Below are 25,463 nucleotides of genomic sequence, written 5' to 3'. Positions count from 1 at the left end.
GAATTTATTTCTGGTGATAGAAATTAATTTCTCGCTATAATGTGGTTCGGATTCCACAATAAGCTGTAGGTCCCGTTGCTAGGTAACCAATTGGTTCTAAGCCACCTAAAATAAACCTAATCCTTCGGGCCAGCCCTATTAGGAGAGCTGTTAATCAGCTCAGTGGTCTGGTTAAACTAAGGTATACTTAACTTTTTTCAGCAACCTGAATCTTCTCCTGACGATGCAAAACAGATACTACCCTCTGTTACTGATCGTGAAATAATAATGCTCTTCACTCTTGGATTCAGTCCATAAAATTATGTTCTTCACTCTTAGACTTAATCCACTAAATAATGTTCTTCTCTCCTAGACTTAATCCATAAAATAATGTTCTTCACTCTTAGACTTAATCCGCAAAATGATGTTCTTCGCTCTTACTCTTAATCCACAAAATAATGCTTTTCATTCTTAGACTTAATCCACAAAATGGTGTTCTTCACTCTTACTTTTAATCAACAAAATAATGTTCTTCACTCTTAGACTTCATCCACAAAATAATGTTCTTCACTCTTAGACTTAATCTGCAAATTAATGTTCTTCACTCTTAGACTTAATCTGCAAAATACTGTTCTTCACTCTTAGACTTAATTCATTAAATAATATTCTTTCACTCTTAGACTTAAATCCACAAAACAATGCTCTTCACTCTTAGAGTTAATCCGCAAAATAATGGTCTTCACTCTTAGACTAAATCCCAAAAATAATGTTATTCACTCTTAGACTTAATCACTAAACAATATTCTTTCACTCTTAGACTTAAATCCACAAAGCAATGCTCTTCACTCTCAGACTTAATCCGCAAAATAATGGGCTTCACTCCTAGACTTAATCCACAAAATATTGTTCTTCACTCTTAGACTTAATCAACAAAATAATGTTCTTCGTTCTAAATCGTCTAATCTTTATCGACAGTTCTACGATACGTAGAATATATAAAGACAATAATGTTCAGCTAAAGGAATAAATGATAATGAAATGTCAACAGGAAAAAACTCGGGTGAGTGAAAAAAGTTGTGGAAATGAATAGGAGTGCTTTCTAATAAGCAGAAGCGCTATCGGACTGCCGAAAATGACGATAAATATCATTTGGTTCGAGTGCTATCTGATCGATGTGAATAATATCAAATGGGTCAGAGTACCGTTCATTACCTTTCAGGGCTATCAAACAAACTTGGCTCTCTTGTTGCCTTAAGTAGGGTTCGTATACCATTATAATTATCATTATTATTAACAGACAAAGATTGCCGTTCATTTAATCACTTGATTTTATTGAAAGGAGGTCTTCGAGATTAAGAAAACATGCTGCTGTATGCTCCCAACTCCCAGTGAGACTATTTGGCATTTTAGGGCAACTGAACTAGCCAGCATCTTGGCAACAATCGCTGCCCTAACTACAATTGTCATTATTCTAATTTGCCGAATATATAGGCAGACAGAGAACCACGAAATGCCTTTTACCTGAGGGTGATCCTTCAAGTAAAGCAATCTCTCCGCCAGCTCCTTCGGCGAATAGCCGTTGGCGTCGATGTAGGAATTCGGCGGAAAGGCCGACGAGTAATTCGCAAAGCCCCGGACCACCGGAACAATGGGATAATGCATCAGATTGTAGACCTTCTCCGTGACGTATTCTTTGCAGAAGTTGTTCTCGAAGGCGAAGTAGAACATGTAGCCTTCTCCAGCGATCCTCAAACACGGATTCGTAGTCGAGTTGTACCGGTGAGCGGCAAACATCGACCCTCCGCACTTCAGTGTCCCGCACTTTCCGTAAACGTCCACCCGAGCGTATTTTTGGAACTTCGCCACATAAGTCAGCCGCTTGGACGCGGCCTTGCAGTTGGAAATGAACGCAACTGCCAGTTCTCTCGAGTGATTCCTGACCTCCGTAATCGGCGGGATGACCCAGGTCCGAGGGAGCAGATTGGCGTCTTCTCTGGAGGCGATGAAGCCGTGCTGGAAAACGATATCTGCATCACTGCGGTATGTCATCGTGCGGTTGAAGAGTCCGTTGTAGCGCCAAAATTTGGTTTTGAACACAGAGTTAGCCAGATTCGGAGGCTCGAATGATAGGCCTATCCACGGCTGCTTGGGGTCCCTAGGAGAGAGGCTCTTTATGACCGTTCCTTTGTCTTTCGTTTCCCGTAGGGCGATGAGGATTGCGTCCGTCATGTTCCTCTGTAATAAAAGTCACAGTTTGCGTTAAATGAAAGTAAAATTCATGTATGATTCGTTAAAGGAAAGTCGAGTTAGTAGTTGCTCCATTAAATGACATTCCTGTTCACTGTGGCTTTGTTAAATGAAAGTCGAGTTCACAGATGCTTTGTTAAACGGAAGCCGAGTTCACAAACGCTTCATTAAATGCAAGTCGAGTTCACAGCTGCTTCATGAAATAAAAGTCGAATTAATAGATGCCTCGTGCAATGAAAGTTCATGGATACTTCGTTAAATGAAAATTTAGTATGCTTCGTTACGGGGTAGAAATGTTTTATTCTTTTGTGGTGGGCGGAGCGCAGAGAGGCCCTTGTGTGATGTCGAATAAGAATGATCAATCAACTGGAATGATGCACTGAAATGAAATCGTAAACCCCAGGAAATTTACTTACCAGCTGAGGTTATCTGTTTAAACATCCTTTGGTTGAACAACACCACACCTTGGCACCAGCAGCAAGGATAATTTTTGATAGCCTAAATTGTATTTTTTATTTGCTTTAATAGTATTAAGCAAATGGCAATAATCGAATGGAACGACAGGATAATTCTGTGAAGAGTTTAATACCAATCTTTTCCTTTGTCTACGAGGCCGATCTTCGAGAACCTGTGGATTTTGATCATTCAACGATAGAAAATCATCGTCAGCTGCCTTTGAGAATGAGATATTGACCTGAACATACATGCCATTACTAACTGACTCGTGTTTTGTTACTGTGCAAAATCATTGCTTAGTCTAGCAGCATCCCATCAACTTGAATGAGAGAGAAAGCTTTTAAGCTCCATAAGATGGAAGGTGAAGAAGCTAGAAAAAGGAAAATAGAAAAATATCATTTTCTTTTCATCTTAGATTCAACAATGGAATGTTAAAAGTAGAAGCAATGGAAGTTTGGCTCGTTTTTTCGACCAAAAGGTGAGTGAAGGCGTAATTGGTTATCAAATAGCAATCTCGAGTATGTGTAAAACTCACATTATTTGTCCAGAAGGATTTCATACCTTTTCCTAGATAGTAGTGAAAAGAGGGTATCCTAAAACAGATTAGTGTCTTATAAAAAATGAAGAAGAAGAAGAAGAAGAAGAAGAAGAAGAAGAAGAAGAAGAAGAAGAAGAAGAAGAAGAAGAATTTAAACGAATATCGAAGACGTGAAGAGTAAGCCAATTACCTTTGTGACATCATATTCCACCCAGCAGGGCAGAGGGAACAGGAAGAAGAAGAAGAAGAAGAAGAAGAAGAAGAAGAAGAAGAAGAAGAAGAAGAAGAAGAAGAAGAAGAAGAAGAAGAAGAAGATAAAAAATTTATACGAATATCGAAGACGTGAAGAGTAAGCCAATTGCCTTTGTGACATCACATTCCACCCTGCAGGGCAGAGGGCACAGGAAGAAGAAGAAGAAGAAGATAAAAAATTTATACGAATATCGAAGACGTGACGAGTAAGCCAATTACCTTTGTGACATCATATTCCACCTTGCAGGGCAGAGGGCACAGGCCTTGGGTGATGTGGACGAGAGCAGCGTCCCAGTACCAACGGTAGAAAGGATTTGCCCACAACAGGAAGCTGGGCACTGTGCCATTTCTAAAGCTGGGTTAAAAATACATATAAGATTCTGATAAACTTATGTGATTAACATGTATTCTTCATTCTGAGAAAGGCAAAAAGGCTTCGGGGTCAGATTTTTTTTTTTTACGTGAGTTTTTCATTCAGAAAAGTCCCTTGTTGTATTTCTCAGTTATGTGACCGTATATATAAATAGATATAAGTATATATTTATCTATTCATCTATCTACCAATATATATATATATATATATATATATATATATATATATACATATATGTATGTATATATATAATGTATGTATGTATGTATTTATGTATCTATTAAACATACTAACTTTTAAGATAAAGCTTTTAGTAGTTATAGAAGTTACCTGAAATATGATCGTCCCTGCAATTTGTATTTCGTTGTTTCTTCTCTTTTTGCTATAAAACTACTTCAGGGATTATTATTATTATAATTATTATTATTATTATTATTCAGGTTTATATATATATATATATATATATATATATATATATATATATATATATATATATATATACTCGTATATCCAATGCAGCACGCAGGAACGCGTGCTTGAGAATATCACTGAGTCCACGTCGGAAGGTGAGCGAAAACTGGGACTTTGACCAAGTACTTTCGTAGTTTATTCTACAAGTAAAGATAAACTACGAAAGTACTTGTTCAAAAGGCCCGGTTTTCGCTCACCTTCCGACGTGGACTTAGTGATATATATATATATATATATATATATATATATATATATATATATATATATATATATATATATATATATATATATATATATATTATATATATCAAACAGAAACTACTTTACGATCTATATCAAGTACAGAATATGAAGTAAACAAACCAAACTCTCTCGCAAAAAGAATAGGCAGTAAATAAATGGGCAAATAAAAACTAATTACATAAATAAATATAAAGATAGATAAATAAATAAAGAGCTCAATATATAAACAAATAAATGAATAAATAAGTAAATACATAAGTAATCAGATGTATAGATGAAAAAAAAAAATAACTAAAGAAGCAAATAAAAGCTACTGTAGAAGATGTTGATTACAATCGACAATAAAGCATCGGAAGACCCCTATGTCGTCTTCACTCTACCTTTCCAGTTTCGGCACCAGCTCACCCTCGGCCCTCTTCCGGAAAAGCTTCATCACAGGCTCGAAGGATTCGTCCCGGAAGCTGTTTAACGATGGTTCTCGGAGGGATGCTACAGACAGGCAATAATAATAATAATAATAATAATAATAATAATAATAATAATAATAATAATAATAATAATAATTCTTCTTCTTCTTCTTCTTCTTCTTATTATTATTATTATTATTATTATTATTATTATTATTATTATTATTATTATTATTATTATTCATAGTGGAGTGAGTCTTCCAATGGAGAGGCAAATCTACAGGTCTGTAAGTGTATAGATAGTGTTATTTTTAAATATATTAGTACGGTTACATAACTGTGGGTTTGAGTCTTCAGTAATAATAATAATAATAATAATAATAATAATAATAATAATAATAATAATAATAATAATAATAATAATAATACATAGGAGAAGAGCAAAACAAATTAAAAAACAAATACTTATGAAAATAAGAAGGGACATAAGAGGAAGGAAACAATACATGAAGACAGTTTTCTGTGGCATTCTGAAAAAAATATATATATATATAAAACGAAGATATCATCTGTGAATCAAACTGCAAGTGTAAGAGAAGTCAATACAATAAAAAAAATCTGCCATTCGCAGGCAATATGAATATGGGCCTACCGTTCACTAGATGGCTGCAGGAATGTGCCTTTGGATGGAAGACAGTTGGACCGATGTCCTCGGAATACAAGGCGAAGAACAGCCCGAAGACTGTTGCGAAAACAACGAAACTTTTCCATCTTCGTTGTATTTGTCTCATGATGGTGAAGTTTTCACTGGAAAAAAAATAGACGATTTAGTGAGGATTAAGCTAGATCCTATGACAAGGTTACCCGTCCCAGCAATCTCTGTTCAAATATAACAAAGAAAGAAAGAGCTGCCGGGTTCCCCATGTCGTCTGCTGGTCATCTTTGGTGCCATTTCGTCTTGTCACAGCAGTTTCTGTAACACTGGTAATCGCAGCTACTGGCCATTCTTTGGTATCATTCCGCCCAATCACAGATTTTGTGTTAAAAAGAAAAAGATAGGTCTAGCTTCACTCGGTCCAGGACACTAGGCCAACCTGAGGAAAATAAGACAAAAGATAGGCAATGTCTAGGCCCTCTGTTGCCTAAGTTACGATTATATCCGAAATTACTATATAAGACCTTTATGATTTATCGAAGTCAAAGGCAATGAAGACAATACCAAAATCGATCTGAAGTTGCCAGAACTCATATGGATTGTCCAGATTATCTAACACACTTGAGGTCCAGTCAAGAATTAATGGACACTGCAAGGGGATTGTTGTATAAACTGAACGATCATGAAAAAGTAAGAATTTCCCCCATTTTTGAGTAACTATGATCATTAGCAAATCGATTTATAAATTTAGAATAATTCTGGAGCTTTTTTATTTATTTTTGTTTGTGCAGATCATTGCCAGACATCAAAAATTTCAATTACAAAGGTGTTCGAATAAAGTTGATATGCTGCTTCCTAATCCAAATATACTCACAAGTAAGTATTTTGGAAACGATTAACGTAACCACCTCTCGTTCCAAAGTGCAAAACATAATGGAGGCCGAAAAATAGTGACTTTTTTTTTTTCGTATGTGAGCCTACATCATGTAAGACACGGATAGGTTTAAAAGGAGCAATGACAGAAATCTCATGAGGATAATGAAAGATTGAATTTCAAGCTCCTCTGGAGCTACTGAGAACACATGCTTCACCTTTTGAAGCAGGTGATTTGTCTAGTGCAGGTGTACGTACGCGGTTCTTTTAATTGCTCATAAGGAGAAGTTCGTGAACAACCATTTGCCAGGCTCTCGGATTTTCCTTTTCTTTTTTTTTTTTAGAAACTTAAGTATATCTTAGTTTAACCAGGCCATTGAGCTGATTAACAGGCTGGCCCGAAGGATTAGATTTATTTTACGTGGCTAAGAACCAACTGGTTACCTAGCAACGGGACCTACAGCTTATTGTGGAATCCGAACCACATTATGACGAGAAATGAATTTCTATCACCAGAAATAAATTCCTTTAATTCTTCATTGGCCGGTCGGAGAGTCGAACGCTGCAGGCCAACAGCGTGCTAACCGAGAGCTCTACCCACCCCTCCAATAAACTTCCCTTTTTTTTCTTGTTATCATTTACATCGTGATCAGTTGATAAAAAGTATGTACTTGAAGTATTTACTCCACACAAGACATAATGGTGGAATGGAAACCTTGCGATTAAGTTTGGTCTTGCTCATAAACCCTTGAAGCATTGGTATGAAAGTACCTGGCATGATGCATATTGCACACACACACACACACTCATATACAACACACACATACGCGCACATTCAACACATACACACACACACATATATATATATATATATATATATATATATATATATATATATATATATATATATATGTAATGTGTGTGTGTGTGTGCATTAATTTCAGCTTGACTGTATTGAAATTTTTATATTTAAGCTGCCAACGTAATCACGTTCAAGAAGACGGCTGGCTCCGATTAAGTTGTTTTGTGCCAGCATGTACCTTCCCCCCGAAGTGGCCCGGTAAAATGTGAAAGAGCGGTGGGTGTCTGTTAAATATCCTCTTAAAACACTAATATCTAACCATTCACGATATCATTAAACCCTTGGCATACGAACACTTGCTCATTCGGAAAGGCATTGGTGATATGTGTACACTTGTGAACTTAAACACCAAGCAATTAGCCTCAAATGGCAATGTTGTTATATGACCAGTTCTTCATTGGAAGGGGTGGGTAGAGCTCTCGGCTAGCACGCTGTTGGCCCAGCGTTCGACTCTCCGACCGGCAATGAAGAATTAGAGGAATTTATTTCTGGTGATAGAAATTCATTTCTCGTCACAATGTGGTTCGGATCGAAGTCATAATGTGGTTCGGACTCCACAATAAGCTGTAGGTCCCGTTGCTAGGTAACCAGCTGGTTTTTAGCCACGTAAAATAAATCTAATCCTTCGGGCCAGCCCTAGGAGAGCTGTTAATCAGCTCAGTGGTCTGGTTAAACTAAGATATACTTAACTTTTTTTTGTTGTTGTATAAACGTATATTACTGCCCTGCCCAGTAATGAATAACTATGTACTGCCACTTCCTAGGCCACTATTCACATTTCATACATGATTCAGGTGTCGTTATTATGCGGCCGAGTAATAATAATACCCCCTGAACACCACCACGTATGGCTCAGAAATAGTAACGGTTATTTTCTTCGTGATGAATTATAAAGAAAAAAAAAAAACATACAATTAGCCACTGGAACTCTTGCGATCAACCCCAAGACCGCCAAAGGACAGAAAGCGCTGTACTTGAGTGTACACTTATAACAGTGAGGCGGAAATAACAACGTTAATATCAATAACATGAATAATAATGATAAATGAAAGTACTGGGGACATGCATAGTACGGGATTATATATAAAGATTATTCTGGAATACATTCGTTTGTCTTCACAGTTAGATGCAAAATAATATAAAATATATATAGTTATATATATATATATATATATATATATATATATATATATATATATATATATGTGTGTGTGTGTGTGTGTGTGTGTGTGTGTGTGTGTGTGTGTGTGTGTGTGTGTGTGTGTGTGTGTGTCAGGCAGGGCCTATCCCAACGCCAAATCAAAGTCCTTCAAAAGAAGGCATCGTGCTTACCCCATATAAAAATGGGAAAAAGCACGTTAAAACGAAGAAGATATATATATAGTATATATATACATATATGCATATATATACAGTATATATAATAAAACAAATATAAATGCGTATGTGAGAGGTATAATTATCATAATTATAATGACAACTGTAATGGTCATGTGTTACTGTTTAAACAATGTCTGTATCAAGTAGTGAAGAGGAAAGATTTGGAGCGAGGGCGCAGTCGTAGCTATTGTTATGAAAAAGTTGCTCTGATTTTCCAACGACAACAGGACGTTTGTATCTGAAGGTTGTCGATTTGCTGTTTTTCGTAGATGTTTTATTCAAGGACGATGAAATTGTTTTGTATTTTGCTCTGATATTCTGTTGAAGAGTTATTTGTTTGTGAAAATGCATGTCCTGTGTGTTACGTGCTTTTGCCTCATGTTCGAGGTTGGAGATGCCCGTGTGTGTGTGTGTGTGCGTATGTGTGTTTTCACACACACACACACGGGTGTGGTTGATTCTGATTATTGATCTCATAGCATTTGAGCTTGATAAGAAACATTGCTCCCTGCAGATTTGGACCGAATGAGTCGTTAACGGAAAACGCTTTTAATGGACTTCATATTGCCCCATATATATATATATATATATATATATATATATATATATATATATATATATATATATATATATATATATATATATATATATATATATATATATATATATATATATATAACATATGGGACAATATGATGTCCACTGAGCTTGATAAGAAACATTGCTCCCTGCAGATTTGGACCGAATGAGTCATTAACGGAAAACGCTTCTCAATGGACAACATATTGCCATATATATATATATATATATATATATATATATATATATATATATATATATATATATATATATATATATATATATATTATATGTATGTATGTATATTTATCATATACACATATATATGTGTATAAATATATATACATACATATATGATATATAATATATATATACACACATATATATACATATATTAAAGTATGTTGTGAGTTATTTCCCATTAAAAGGCAACCATTCAGCCACACCTGCCTTCATAACATAAATGATATGAAGACCCAGTTTACAACATAGCTCGAGGTGCCACATACAGAAATGGCGATCAGCTTTCTAGGAGCCATGTGGCTACGGATATGTATATGTAGTATGCATGTTAGTTCCATAAAATCTTGAATTATCTTTAGTTATCACTGAGGACGCAAGTCAATTATTTCCTCAATTACTGGTCAGTGCAAATCCTAGACCACTCACCGACAACGACCTTTTATTATTATTATTATTCCTTGTAAGATAATTCCAAATATTTTCTAGGCTACTTTAAGAAGCAATTGCTCTTATAACTGGATTTCGAACAAATATGCCTGTCGACGTAAAAAATAAATACACACTGCATATGATGACGAGAAAAACATGAAAGCCATTGAGTTAGGCAACGCCTGTTCTCTTCTAAGATGAGGTTGCTATCTTCATGCCCTTCTCTAAGCACTATGGCCCACCATAGTTGAATAATTACCAAGTCCTCCATTCTCTGTTTTTGTCGGTAGTTAACATACCCACATAAATCATTACCAGACAAAAGCCTCAATGAACAAAAGCAGGGACACTTCGAAATGAATAACGGAAAGTTAACCTTGATTTAAAGCAAAAAAAAAAAAAAACAGAATAATAAATAAACGATGCGCCACAAATGCCAGTAAGTAATTTCACAGGTGTTTGGTCATAATTTTTTAGAAGAATATAAAAGGTCAAAGGGAGGTCCTTTGCAAAATCACTTGATGGGAGCTACGTTCATTTACACACACACTTATCATAATAATAATAATAATAATAATAATAATAATAATAATAATAATAATAAGAAGAAGAAGAAGAAGAAGAAGAAGAAGAAGAAGAAGAAGAAGAAGAAGAAGAAGAAGAAGATGCAGGCAATTGCAACAACAACTAAATAAACAAGCAAGAACCACTTTTTTTTTGCATTTTTCCCAGCAGCGACCACGGAGGTAAAGAAGTAAGATTATAAAGAAAATCAAATGACCAGTAGATTAAAGAACAGGAAACGCGACAAACACAAAAGACCCCATAATTTGTGAACGAGGCGTTCCCCACATTCAATAGCTTTCTTAGTGTTTTCGTCATCATATACAGCGTGCATTTATTTTTTCTTTGACAGCCACATTTGTTCGAAATCTATTTACAAAAGCAATTGCTTATCAAAATAGCCTAGGGAATATTTGGAACTAACATTATTACACGGAAAATAATAATGAAAGGTCTCCAGTGATAATTAAAGATAATTTTCAAGAAACGGCGCTGTTCTGGACATCTAACCCCCCCCCCCCCGCCGCGACCACCATAACAGCATTCCCTACCCTACACGACCGGTTTTTTTTTTTTTAACATCCCATCAGTTGAGTAACATCTGTGTAAATGTACACTAATAATAATTTCTATCTTTGATTTAGAAACTGTCGTTGGAAAAAGCGTAAAACTAACTTATTTACTTACAGATGCATGATGGATGACTTGTAAATAATACCAGTCGTAAACAGTCATAGACTGACAGTCAGGTGGATCCAGTGTAACTGAACGAATCCTTCGTCCAAAATCAGTTATTTGGCTGCAAAAGGCGAACTATTTAGAACCCAATGTGCTCCTATTTACACCTAAAGGGCTCCTATTTAGATCCAAAAGAAGTCTATTTGGATCTAAAAGACGCCTATTCGGATTTAACGTGTGGGTATTATATCCAAAATGCGATTATTTAACAAGAGGAGTCCGTCAACTTCACAGAGATTTTTGGAGCCTGCAGCTGAGGGCAGGTACGGTGCGATAATCCAAATATATATAGAGCAACTCCGCCACTGAATGTCGAACACGGAGAGCGCAAATGGCACAGTAATAACATCATAAGGTGTTTAATTGACTCAGGCTCATAACTCGCTCTCTCTCTCTCTCTCTCTCTCTCTTTTGAATCATAACTTTGAGATTGCCAACTCTTACTATCCAGGCCAATAAAAAAGAATATGCTCATTCTGATAGTTTTAGCATTCTCTCTATTTCTTTGATATTGCCAACTCTTAATATCTTGGCCATGAAAAAGAATGTATGGTATGCACTCTAGTAGTCTAAGCAATCTCTCTCTCTCTAATCATCTAATTTAAGTCTTCAATTATTAGTTATGAATTCACATTATTCTTAATAGGCCAGTAAATTTAGAATTGAAGTTATTGGTTTATTTCTTATATAGGCCTATATATATATATATATATATATATATATATATATATATATATATATATATAATTTTTTTCTTTCCTTTTTTTCATTCTTCATATGAACTCGGTTATGGGTCTGTTTTTTATCATGTCTATTCTCTACTTAAAACTTAGGCTCTCCATTTTGTGGAATTTTTATAGCTATTTTGATGGATTTTTGTATTTTGCTACGCAGGAGCAGGTTACGGGTCAGTCAAATATTTAATTGAAAGCGCCTACCCAGAAATTCTTCGCCGTTGAAGTTCGTTTTCTATTTTTAATTACTTTAAAGAAAATTTATATATATTCTTTGCAGTGGCTTCGTTACTTTGAATCGGTGCTACGTATTGCAAGGTAGAGAATAATTGCATATTGAAGAACAAGGAGGATTTGCTTAACAATATTGTGTGTTTGCAATATCTTTCCTTACCATAAGGGTAAAAGTTCGTTTCCGGTCCGAACTCCAATTCCACATGACAAACATATTTTTTCGACTGTTTTCTTGCTGTTTTCAATCGTCCCATTCAAGATTTCAACCGGAAATCATTCGTTGCCAAGTTTCCAAACTTCTCACATCTCATGTACAGAGTACTTGACGGTGTAAGAAAAGCACAGAAAACGAATTAATTCTGGCTGAAATCTAGAATGGAATAATTGAAAACGCCAAGAAAACATTGAAAAAATAAGTTTGCCATGCACAGATCAAAGTAGCCTTACGTCACTTGCTGAACATCCAATCGCCGTAAAATTTTACAAGTTGCCTATAAAAAATAATACCAAGTGTCGTGTATGCCTTAACGTCTGTGCAACACGTTATACAACGCCGTCCGTAGACGTGTTCAGTTCAAAGCTACGGCTACATGTTACGTAATGTATTAATGTATAAGTATAATCAATTATCACTGTGTTAGTAACGAATCCGACACACAGGTTTCGATCCTATAAATACTACCTCATGTATGTAGAATATAATTCCTTATTGTGTATCGAGCTCCGATGCTCATATGTTTGTTATAACCCTATTATATATGTTTTTTGTATTTTATATACACTCTTACCGCCTTCTTAAATGTAGTAGGGCAAATAAACACGAGCTGAAAGATACAGCTTTATTGTCGCCCTTCATCCTCGGACATCTGCAACGAGTATGGGTCATGGGACTCCACCTCCAATACTAAATACGGAGCGCCTACAGTTTAGTTGGCCAAGCTATCGTCTGCCAGTGTTCTAGTCGGTGCCCACCACCAGATGGCAGTAGGTTCCGACTAGAAAACTGGCGGACGAATACAAACAAGATGGCGCCGGGACGGCAGCTAATGTTTACCATCATTTCTGTAGCATAAACAGACCTAACCTTTCCTATAGTGTTAGGTCCTGACCTAACCAGATGTTACCTTCCTAACCTAACATACTGCGGCGTGCCCTAACCTGGTCTGGGGGGGCTTCGCCCGCCCTGGAGATTACAGTCCGTTAGTCCGAAGGCCCGATAGTCCAAAGGCCCGATAGTCCGAAGGTCCGATAGTCGTAGGTCTAAGCCGGCATTCCGAGGCAAGCGCCCCCCACCCCCGCCTGATTAATCCCCCCGCCTCCATGGCTAATACGGCAAAATTGTAACCAGTGAACACCCCTAGGGTACGTTATGTTGGTATTTTTATGGGTGTTTACTGGTTACAATTTTGCCGTATTAGCTATGGAGGGGTGGGGGGCTGATTACAGTCCGTCGGACTATCGGGCCTTCTGACTTTCGGACTATCGGACCTTCGGACTATCGGGCCTTCGGACTATAGGGCGGTCACCGCCCTGGACCCCCCCAGAAAGCCAGTTAACATAAATAAACCTAACCTTTTCTATTATGCCAGGTCCTGCCCTAACCAGATCTGACCTACCTAACCTCTCATAGGGTGGCATGCCCTGACCTGGCTGGGGGGGCTTTGCCACCCTGGGCCCCCCAGAAAGGCAGTAAAATGTATAACTGGAAATTGAAAAAAAACCACACTTACCTTACGCGAAATCAGAATCATCGGAGAGTTCATTGGAAACTGTTGCCATGTTTCAACATACCAATGTTGCCTTCTTTGCACTGGTCACAAACGCCACTGAAATCACCCAAATGGCCACTTTTCATCAAAAACACAAGCAATGACCTCTCATCATTGCATAAAACTGCTAAATCCAGTAACGTCACCAGATTGGCGGCAGCAAATTGCAAATGTGTGGGATGCGATGCTGACGGCGCGGACGACATCTTGGCAACCTGGGAAAGACTGGGTCAGGTATCGAGGCACATGGGGTTGCGAAGTCACAAGCAGGGTCGGGTCACGGAACTACTTACCTTGGCGGAGTGATTGTGCCCGGGCAGAAGGTGTTACACGGCCTGGCCAACTAAACTGTATGGGATTCCACCTTAAATACTAAATACCATCATATTTACCTTGAAGGTAAGAATGAAGAACTGTAGTATGTGTTATATATACCATCACATCAGTGGCAACGAAGTCAGTTACAAACTCAGCAGACAAATGGAGCCTAGCCTACCCATACAACACTACACCTAACCTTCAAGCCTACAAGACAACGCCTAGCCTAAACGGACGAAGTGTACCCGAAGTCAAAGACAATCTGAATTGGACGCCTCCAACACACTCAAACCAGCATTCTTCAAGCACTTCGCCAAGTCAGGAGCACCAAAAGGACAATAGGTTGGTTCAGAGTAAAAAAAGCTCAAGTCGGTCTATGCAAATAAAGCCTACATCAGGGTACAAGGTAGGAGTTGTAAGAGTAAACAACAAAAGTGGTTTAGCCTAGATAGAAATTTAGTAGGAATTCATAAACTAGGTTTGACAGAGTCTAATATAACCTAGCCTAGGTTCAAAACTCCCATTGTTAGCCTAAGTACAAATGCTTCCAAGTTCCTAGCCTAAACAAAACTTCTAGTACCCAGTAACAAACATGCCGATAGATATCAAAAGTCTAGACTGCTTTAGTATCGAAGAGGACCCTAAATCAGTGGGTACAAGGTGGAAACTGGACAGGTAGCTTTGAGGTTTACCTAGAAGCACTATGGAAAGTTGGTAAAAAGCGGCAGAAAGCTTTATTGCTTCATATTGCAGGTCTGGAAGTTCAGGAAGTATACAAAACATCGAATCTAACAAATGGTTCATTGGAGGACACCATTGAAGGGCTTACAAACTATTTTGCTCCTCAAGTCAATAAATACTTTGAAGGTCATCAGTTCGTACAAGCATCACAAGAATCAGGTGAGAAAATAAGACTCTTTTGTGACTAGGTTAAAAAAATTAGCTGCTACTTGTGAATTTGCTGATATAGAAGAGAGGTTAATAGAAAGAGTTATAGAAAGGAGTAACTCACAAGAGTTACACAAAAATTGCTACTAGAAACGAAACTAACCTTGCAAAAAGTTCTGGAAATAGCAAGAGCATCAGAAACAGCTAATTATCAACCAAATGTCATTGTAGGTAAGACTCAAAATGACAGCAGTAGTCAGGTAAATCATGTAGCCTGTAAAGAGTCACCAACATGCAAAGAAAGGGCAAACACATCAAATAGTTAAGCCTAACCCTGGCATATCCAAATATAACAAGGGTAAACCAACTGCAAACTCACAGAAAAATCTGAGTCACATAGGCACACAAAAACCTCAATAGAAGCCATGCTATAGATGTGGTAGACAAGATCATTATAGCAATGATTGGGATAAGTGTCCAGCGTCAGGTCAGACATGCAATAACTGCAAGCGACATGGTCATTTAACAAGTCAATGTAAATTTGCCAAGCAAACGACCACTAAACATATCAACAGAACTGTGAATTCAAATGACGGCTCTAGCACAAATGAAGAAAATGTACTTAAGACAACAGAAGTAGAAGAATTTGCATTTCACGTTAATCTTGTGAACAAAGATGCACGAGAACGTCTTATGGCTCAAAACGAAATAAATGGGAAACTCACACCCAAGCAGATAGATACAACTGCAGATGACAATAATTTCTGAAAGACTTGCACAAACACCTAAAAAGAAACCCACAAGATTCCTGTATATAACTTGTTTACTTGTAAATATTTACATATTACTTGAATCTCGAGTACTTTCAGGTCCTAACTGTGACCATTTTTCAAGAGATGTGAAGGTAGTCTGGAACTTCTTCTCCCTGTGCTGTCATTTATATGATGGCTGTCCTGGTTTCCATTCTCTTGAGAGTTGTTAATCTCCTCCTGTCGGCCTGATATCCTGACAGGAGGAGATTAACAACTCTTAAGAGAATGGAAACCAGGACAACCATCTTACAAAAGACGGCACAGGGAGAAGTTCCAGAAGATTGCTGGGCGTTGAACCAGCCTGACTACCTTCACATCTCTTGAAAAAGGGTCACAGCTAGGACCTGAAAGTACTCGAGATTCAAGTAATATGTACATATTTACAAGTAAACAAGTTATATACAGGAATCTTGTGGGCTTCTCTTTCCATCTTCAGAAGAAAACTGAAAGAAGTTTTTGTTTGGTTCATAGAAGTACATAGTAGGTTCATCATAAGTGAAAGTACAGTATAATGATCAAGAGACAGGCAAGTTACCATTGACAGTAGTCAAAGGTAAAGGACAAACCTTGTTGGGTTTAGATTGGTGTTAAGATGTATCAAATTAGGCTCGCCTAGTATTCTGAGGGTTACAAGTACAAAACAAGAACCAGAGAAGAAATTTCAATAACTAATCTTTTATCAGATTACAAAGAAGTCTTTGAAGACAGAGTAGGTACAGTAAAGAATGCACAAGCCGTCTTAGTTTTAAAGGAGAATGCCACTCCTAGATTTTTTGCTCCAAGACCAGTTCCATACGCATTGAAAACAGTCGTGGAAACTGAAATTAGGAGGTTAGAAAACGAAGGTTCACGGGAAAAAGTAGATTATTCAGATTGGGCTACACCGTTAGTTCCAAATGTTAAGGACAACGGTCAAATTAGGTTATGTGGAGATTACAAGGTAACACCAAATCCACAACTGCAAGTAGCTCAACATCCATTGCCAAACCACAAAGATATGTTCGCAACTTTGTCAGGACGCTCTGTATTTTCTAAGGTAGATCTAAGACAGGCATTTCAACAGCTTTCCATGGATGAAAATTCCCAAAAGTTATGTACTGTAAACACACATTTAGGGCTGTATCGTCCAAAAGAGACTTCCGTATGGAGTCGCTAGCAGTCCAGCTATATGGCAACAAACAATGAACAAAATATTTGCAGGTATGTCAGGAGTATTCATTTTTATTGATGGCGTACAAGTAGCTAGTAAAAACAAGAAAGAGCACAGAGAAAGGTTATGTGCAGTTCCAAAGAAACTAAAGGAACATAATATCAAAGTCAACAAGAGTAAATGTATTTTAGAAGTTGACTCAGTAGAGTATTTGGGCTTTATCGTAAATGGTAAGGGTATCCACAAGGTAAATGCAGTACAGTCAGCAAAGGTACCAGAAAATGTAAAGGAATTGCAATCATTTTTTGGGTTTAGTAACGTTTTATGGAAATTTCATTCAGAACTTAGCAACAATTGCACACCCATTATATAATTTGCTGAACAAGGATGCTGGATGGAACTGGAGAAAGGAATGTCAAAAATCCTTTGAAAGAAACAAAGCAGAAGTGACTTCACCCACATTCCTAGTACATTATCAAATGGATTTGCCAGTAAAGTTGGTTTGTGACGCCTCAAACATGGATTTAGGTGCAGTGCACATGTAATGCCAGATGGTTCAGAAAAACCCATTGCTTTTGCCTCTAGAGTATTAAACAAAGCAGAAGGAAACTACTCACAAACTGAAAAAGAAGCATTAGCACTAGTGTATGGAGTAAAGAAGTTCCATATGTATCTCTATGGTAGGAAAAAGTTCACGTTAGTTACGGACCACAAAGATTTGAGATCAAAAAGCAAGCTTACCTACGTTAGAAGCTGCAAGACTATACAACGTTGGGCAATAATATTAGCTGCATTTGACTATAACATAGAGTATACACCATCAAAGATGGGTAATGCAGACGCTTTGTCGAGATTGCCTGTAGACAAAGCACCAGAAGAACATGATGAAAGTATTCTTGTAATTTATGCATATAATTTACCTATCACAGCAAAGGAAATAGCACAAGGTACAAAGAAAGACCCAGTACTCACAAAAGTAGTACAGAGTCTAATAACTGGCAGAGATATTTGTGCAGATGATGTCAACTGTAAACCATACAAAGAGATTTGGAATGAATTGAGTGTCACACAAGATTGTATTGCGAAGATCAAGAGTAGTGATTCCAAATGCACTAAGAAGTAGGGTTTTATCAGAAATACACACAGACCACCAAGCTATAGTGAGATCCAAGTCAATTGCTAGAACTTATGTTTGGTGGCCAGGTGTTGATAGGGAAATTGAAAATTTGGTTAAAGAGTGTATGAATTGTGCATTGCAACAAAATAATCCTAAACAAACAAGAATGCACCCATGGGAATAACCCAGGTACCCCTGGCAACGTGTGCATATAGATTTTGCGAGTCCATTTTTAGGATACTCATATTTGATATTAGTAGATGCATATAGTAAGTGGCCAGAAGTTATACCAATGCAAACATCATCGGTAGTAACTATAAAACCACTCGCGCAAATCTTTGCAACGTATGGTTTGCCAGAAAGAATAGTGACAGTCAATGGTCCACAGTTTACTTCACAGGAGTTTAAAGAATTTCTAAATGTGAACGGTATACAACATACGCTATCAGCAACTTGCCATCCATCAACAAATGGTGAGGCAGAAAGAATTGTCCAAACTTTCAAACATAATATGAAGTCTAGACAAGCAAACTCTGGTAATGTAGCATCTCATATTGCAAAGATTGTGTTATCCTACAGAACAACCGTACACAGTACTACGCATGTGACACCGCCATATTTGTTGATGGGGAGGAGGATCAGGAGTAAGTTAGATCTTATGTATCCTAGCTTGCAGAGTCAGTCAGAACAGAAAGGTTATGATCAAGTAAAAAAAACTTCCAGAGGTAAGACATTTCACTCCTTCAAGTTATGTCATGGTAAGATCATACAATACACCAGAAAAATGGGTGCAAGGAGAAATTGTCAGGGAGATAGGAAATTTACATTATGATGTTAATGTCAGTGGAAAGATAAAGTCATGTTGACCAGTTGCAGTAATTCAGTACAAATAATACAGAAGTACAAGTTTCAAATACCTCAGACTTAAATAACACACATGTGCAATCTGCTCACCAAGACGTTGAGCCTCCAACTGTAAATATAGAGGAAAATCTCGCAACAGCTCAGAACACACGTCCAGTACTCCCTAACCGAATGAGTAGAGGAAAACCTCCTGAAAGATTAGATTTTTAAGTGTTGAGAAACAGTTATGTTTCTTTGTCACATGTAAAGGGGGAGGAGACTGTCATGTATGTCTTAAAGTCTGTGCAAGACATGCTATATAACGCCGTCCGTAGACGTGTTCAGTTCAAAGCTACGGCTAGATGTTACGTAATGCTTTAGAGTAGGCTATAAGTATAATCAATTACCATTGTGTTAGTATCGAATCCGACACAGGCTTCGATCCTATAAATTCTACCTCATGTATGTAGAATATAATTCCTTACTGCGTATCGAGCTCCGATGCTCATATGTTTGTTATAATAGCTTTTTGTATTTTGTATACACACTTACCGCCTTCTTAAATGAAGTAGAGCAAATAAACACGAGCTGAAAGATACAGCTTTATTATCGCCCTTCATCCTCGGACGCTGCAACGAGTGTGGGATTCCACCTCAAATACTAAATATATACCATCATATTTACGAGTACCTTGCAGGTAAGAATGAAGAACTGTAGTATGTGTTGTATATACCAACACATCACCATGTAACCTAGGGGTATTGACCGGTTACAATTTTGCCGTGTTAGCTATGGAGGGGAGCGGGGTATTGTCTTACCTTTTAAGAAGTAATTTGATGAGCTCGTTTCAAAAATGTAGGTTACAGTTTCATACCGTGTACATTACGTTTTTGAGAGCAACTCACATATAATAAAACTATCGTCCATGGCGGAAAATGAATTCTTTCAAAATAAGTTCCCTTAAAGTCACTAATAGTATAGCCACAAACCGTTCGTTTTTTTAGATTTTGGGAGAGAAACACTACTATTACAGCGCTACAAATTCTTACCTGATCTTAAAGTACAGGGCTTGGAACACTTCGGGCAAGTAACAGAACTTGGAAGAACTCCGTGACTTCTTAAAAAAGATAAGGCTTCGTCATATTGTTCGAAAAATTTCCTGATCCACTAATACTGTGTAAACTCACGCCCATTACACGCGGCGTCCTTTGTGCGAGTGATAAGAATTACAAACATTTTAAGCATATCAGTCGTGGTGAAATTTGAAATAATCAACGGAAAATTAGTGGACTAATGAAATAAATGATGTTTCCATTGGTTCTGAAGTAAGATCCGAATGAAAACCTGGGTGATTTCATTCGTATTCAAAAAGAGGCCTAGTTACAAGGAATAAACGTTTCCACTTGGTTGCTCTGACGAGCCGCGCCAATAATTTCAAATTCCGAGTCGACAGAACGCCCATCCAAATGACGTTCGCCAATCACATCAAAACAATGTGGCCTAATGATAGATAAGTGGGTGAAATGCATGGGCATGCTCATGGCTGGTGGCTGCTTATGTACAAACGCACTCCGGGAGCTTTTGAAGTTGTGGGTAAAATTAAACTGAAACTTAGAAAAAATCCTCAATTATTTACGTAAAATTTATTTTTATTATGATAAATATTAGTTTGCGAGAATTATGCATGTAGAATTTTTTTTTTTTTTTTTTCATTTTTTATGAAGATTCGAAAGAAATAATAAAAAATCGAGTAGGGATGTTCGGACCAGAAACGAACTTTAACCACGATAAGTATGGGAGAAACTGGCTTCAGAAAGGCATCGTTTTTTCTCGTCTTTTCATTCACTTGGAGGTGTATTCAACTTCTTCCATTTGAAGATGTGTAAAACAACAACAACAACAATAATAATAATAAAGATTCAAGCCAATATACAACATTCCTAGATTTTAACACTTTAATGAAATTCCTAAAATCATAGCAAAGATGATGACTGAGATTCTATAACGGTAATCAGGTCAATCCTCTCCTGACCCGTGATCCAGTGCCCCCTTAAAAGGATTCATGAAGGTACCAGGCAATTTGTAGAGTCCTTGAATGAATCCCACTGAAAGAGAAAAACAATAGTGCCAAATCTTCATTTCATCCTTAGTGCACGAAATATGTACAGTACGTATTTATGAATAGTCGTTACTGAATAACGGAATATTGTAAGATTCGTATAGCTTTTACATTCCAATACTAATTTGAGGCAAGTCCGGAAAACAAAATTGGAAGGCTTTTATTTTTTAGACTAATCACCATTCTAATTTCTTTTTTTTACAATAAATATACCTAATTTAGTTTGCTATTTGATTATATCATTTCCAGTACTGGTGGAAGCTTCCATTCCCTCTATTACCCTCCTTAAATAATCTGGTTCTCTAAGAAATATCTTTTATTTCACATTATGCTTGAACCAAGCTGTACTCATTTCCATATTGTGGAATAACATTTCCTCACGCTAAAAAAAAAAAAAAATGTCCCGTTCACAGCATCAGACATACCACCAAAAAGCACTAGACTGGCAACAAGCAGCGCCATGCCTGGAAGTCGGATGGCTGGATCGATTCCTCCAATGAAGGGGAGACCCCCTCCGGGCCTCGGTTGCCACTGGATCTGGTTTCTTTCTGAGGTACCCTCCTCCGAAGCATCGGGACCAACGCCACCTGCGACCGAAAGAAGTGACGGCGGGGAGTTCAGGACACCAAGAGAGGAAGAGTTCATTCTGTCTGGCTGTGTAACAGGTAGGCTGAAACGTTCCTTCTTACCCAGCTGGTTTTGGTAGCGACCTGTCCTGTGGTACGGCGGACAGAAGGGGCAGCTTGATGCCGCACAGACCGAAGGGAGTTTTAGGATAAGATGAAGCCAAGCAATCTGTTACGATGATAAAAGAAGGTTTCATCAGTGATAATGTTCACGTATATAAAAAGTTACTTAGACAACACCTGATATTAGTTCTTTATTGGACTGGTCGGTACCGTTCTCGGCTAGCACTCTGCAGGGCCCACGTTCGAGTCTCCGGCCGGCCACTGAAGAATTAGAGGAATTTATTTCTGGTCATAGAAATTCATTTCTCGCTGTAATGTGGTTCGGATTCCACAATAAGCTGTAGGTCCCGTTGCTAGGTAACCAATTGGTTCTTAACCACGTAAAATAAGTCTAATCCTTCAGGCCAGCCCTAGGAGAGCTGTTAATCAGCTCAGTGGTCTGGTTAAAAACTAAGGTATACTTAACTTAAAGTTGTGACATCGATGGGCACTACTTGAACCTGCAAGCAAGAACGATAAGATTTCTCATAAACCCACAAAGCAAATCGTCTCGTATACCAAGAAAGCTCATCATCATCATCCTGTGTTTTATCTTGCATAATTCTTCAATCATCTCCAACTTCCCTCCTCATGGTTCTCATCCAGAAAGGTCTGGTATTCCAATTCTTCTGGTGTCCACAGGACCCAAGCTGGCACTGTCATGTACTATTCACCCAAGGGTTGTGCGAAGGACATGCCCAAGCCATCCCCATTTCCCTTTCACCAGTTATTTCATCTACTTATGGAACTTCCGTAGCAGTTACCGTAGCATAAATCCAAACTGGGCAAGTCGCCATTCTAATGTTAGAATGGCATGCTTTTCTCCTTGGTTTTTTTCCTGCTATGAGAAGCATCAGGTGGAAAGGCAGATGTTTCAGGAAGAATAGGTATATATGCTAATGACACCTGTCCGAAAACACTTGCATTCATAACAGAACTGGCCTACCTTTGTAATAAAAAAAAACTTAAGATTTAAGCAAAGGGTCAAAATTAATTTCCCATTGATATGAAAAAAAATGTCAACGCGACAACATAGTCTTGGCAAACAGCTGCTAGTGTGATTTTTTATTCATTTTCTCTGGCATTTCTACTTACACTAAATTATTTCTACTTGCACTAATTTACGTTATGAAATTCAATAACTGGTCGATGAAAGTAAATTTAGAATTTTCATAGTAAAAATTAATATTCAAATGGAACTTGTGCTTGTACTGATTTGCCTCAAGTATATTTACTTAATGCAAGGAAAACGATTTTTGATTTTACGAAAAAAAAAAAAATTCATTTTCAATTCTTGTTATGGAGATACATCATAAATTCACAAATTACAGCAACTGGTACGTCGTAATATCATGACAATACAACTTTCATTCCAACAGACGTTCAATTATTGGCACTCGATGCCCGCTTGCAATACCCCCTATAATAACAGCACGCTAAAGATATCAACGTCAAAATTACTTTTAAATTCACGAATTGCACTGAATGTATATATCCAGGTGGAACGGGGGTTTTTAGGTCAATCTCGAAAAGCTAAGAAAAAATGAATAAATAAATATAAAAATAGGCATTTAATTACGTTGGCAGTAAAACTGACAACAGATGTTCACGTTGAAAAAATAAATAAAGGCCGATTATTCCTGACGCAGTTTTTTTTATTGCTTGGTATGTGAACCAGTTGAACTCAGTGGTCGTTTGTTTCTTGGACTCGCTGTATGAGACAGATAAGTTAATCAGTCAATTAATTTAAAAGTAAAATGAAGTGCATGGCGTTTCTGAGAGGAAATATTATAACCTCAAAAAAGGAGCAATTCTTTTTCGAGGGCTGTGGAATGTTCTCTTAGTCAACCTTTAAACCACTTCCGAAAAAAATATTACATACATTAGCAGGTCTATGATAAACCGGGTGAAATGACTTCTTAATGTAAAAGGTCACGCATATCTGTAGATGATACCACTTTATATGAAATAATTGTATGAATATTGTACCTAAAATATTGAATTGTATGAACACTGATGCTCAAAAAAAAATAAAAAATCCTTCTTTGAGTACAACGAATAAGTTAAACCAATACGGTAAAGCTCTCTCTCGTAAAAGACCACACTAACCGCTACACCAAATAATATATGAAACCAGTCAATCTCTCATCTGTTGTACAGAAATGCCGCCAGAGGGAAACATGTTGGCTGTGGGACAGCTGGAGACGATTTGAGGAATTCCTCATCGTGGTCAAGATTCTCACTTCCTCCAGTTAAGCCTTCGCGCCTCATTTACCTCTGCCATACGAAGAAAGGAAAGGAAGAGAGAGAGAGAGAGAGAGATTTAAATTTACCGTGTGAATGACGAGAATCCTGTGGACATTTAGAAATTCTTGGATACTGCGTAATTTTTCTTTTCTTACAATCGTATGAAAACACATTATGTACATGGATTAAACTGAGTTTCTTTGCCACGATGAATTTATGCGTGAATACATATATCCATGAATGCAAGCAGAAACGCATACACATGTTATTGTATGTGTGCATGCGTATATGTGTATACATTTATATTTTGGGGAACAAAATGCAAAGTAAATCGTACACGCATATGCATACACTATGACTGCAGAACAAACCGTGAATGGCCTGAAATCCGTATGTGATAATGAACCCCTTGGAAAGATATATATAGAGAGAGAGAGAGAGAGAAGGAGAAACAGACCTTACATCCTAATCGTGTATCCAAATACTCACTCTAGCGTTTCCTATTGGATATCTTAATGGCGGTGATTGCAAGGATTTAAGCCGACGAACGAGGACGATAAACGTAGTAAGAAAAAAAAAAAGCACTCACAAGGACTGATTAGACTGCGATCGACCAAGAGTGGTGAAAGAAGAGATAAGCAATAAGATCGTCCCAGGATGCCGTAACGTTGCACAAGGCAGTTGATATCTAATACATTTCAATGAGAGGTCGTTCCTTCTCCTCAAATTAGTTTCGAAACGAAGTTTTCTGCCGACGATTGTCTTTTGATTGATTGATGATGAAATTTAGGTCTTGAAGACCAAGCGCAGGAACCCATCAGGATTATTCGGCGCCGTAATGAAGGTGAAACATACAATTTATTAATGATATAATTGATAGTGAATAGGCGAATGATGACATACTAGTAAAATTCAGTCTTAAAATATGAACGTAAAATATGAAAAATATTAGATAAAACCAACAAAAATTAAATAGATATTAAACTTGTATATTTAAATTATATACTTAGTATATAAAATATATAAAACTAAAATCTTTATTAAATATACTACGATCTCATTAAAATAACCAAGATTCTTTCGTTCTATGTTTTGGGCGAAACATTCGGTTCATCATGGCAATAATGTTGTGAAACTGAGTAAGTGTTTTGTTTCTTTATCGGGTGTATGTGCAAGAGAAAAAGGTGCTCTCCTGATTAATACTTTGAGGTACGA

The 25,463-nt window shown here is 37.3% G+C and overlaps 2 protein-coding genes across 2 annotated transcripts in view; one reads left to right on the top strand and one right to left on the bottom strand.

Annotated features, from left to right (window-relative positions):
- Positions 1–11,637, bottom strand: part of LOC136846995 (alpha-(1,3)-fucosyltransferase C-like) — a 12,080-nt gene extending 443 nt beyond the window's left edge. Inside the window, exons 1-5 of the mRNA XM_067118245.1 lie at positions 11,239–11,637; positions 5,619–5,773; positions 4,940–5,048; positions 3,692–3,827; positions 1,501–2,214 (exon numbers count right to left, since the gene is read on the bottom strand). Coding sequence (XP_066974346.1) covers positions 1,501–2,214; positions 3,692–3,827; positions 4,940–5,048; positions 5,619–5,773; positions 11,239–11,246 — 1,122 coding nt within the window. The 5' untranslated portion in view covers positions 11,247–11,637. The remainder of the gene's footprint in view (positions 1–1,500; positions 2,215–3,691; positions 3,828–4,939; positions 5,049–5,618; positions 5,774–11,238) is intronic.
- Positions 11,638–14,936: 3,299 nt separating this feature from the next.
- LOC136846890 (uncharacterized) lies at positions 14,937–18,317 on the top strand. The gene is made up of 4 exons (XM_067118143.1): positions 14,937–14,997; positions 15,098–15,244; positions 16,728–17,133; positions 17,723–18,317. The coding sequence occupies exons 1-4, from the start codon at positions 14,937–14,939 to the stop codon at positions 18,315–18,317; spliced, it is 1,209 nt and encodes a 402-aa protein (XP_066974244.1).
- The last annotated feature ends 7,146 nt before the right edge of the window (positions 18,318–25,463 follow it).

This window comes from Macrobrachium rosenbergii, chromosome 16 (assembly GCF_040412425.1).
Source record: "Macrobrachium rosenbergii isolate ZJJX-2024 chromosome 16, ASM4041242v1, whole genome shotgun sequence".
NCBI classification, from domain to species: Eukaryota; Metazoa; Arthropoda; class Malacostraca; order Decapoda; family Palaemonidae; genus Macrobrachium; species Macrobrachium rosenbergii.
This window is presented reverse-complemented; position numbering and strand designations above follow the sequence as displayed.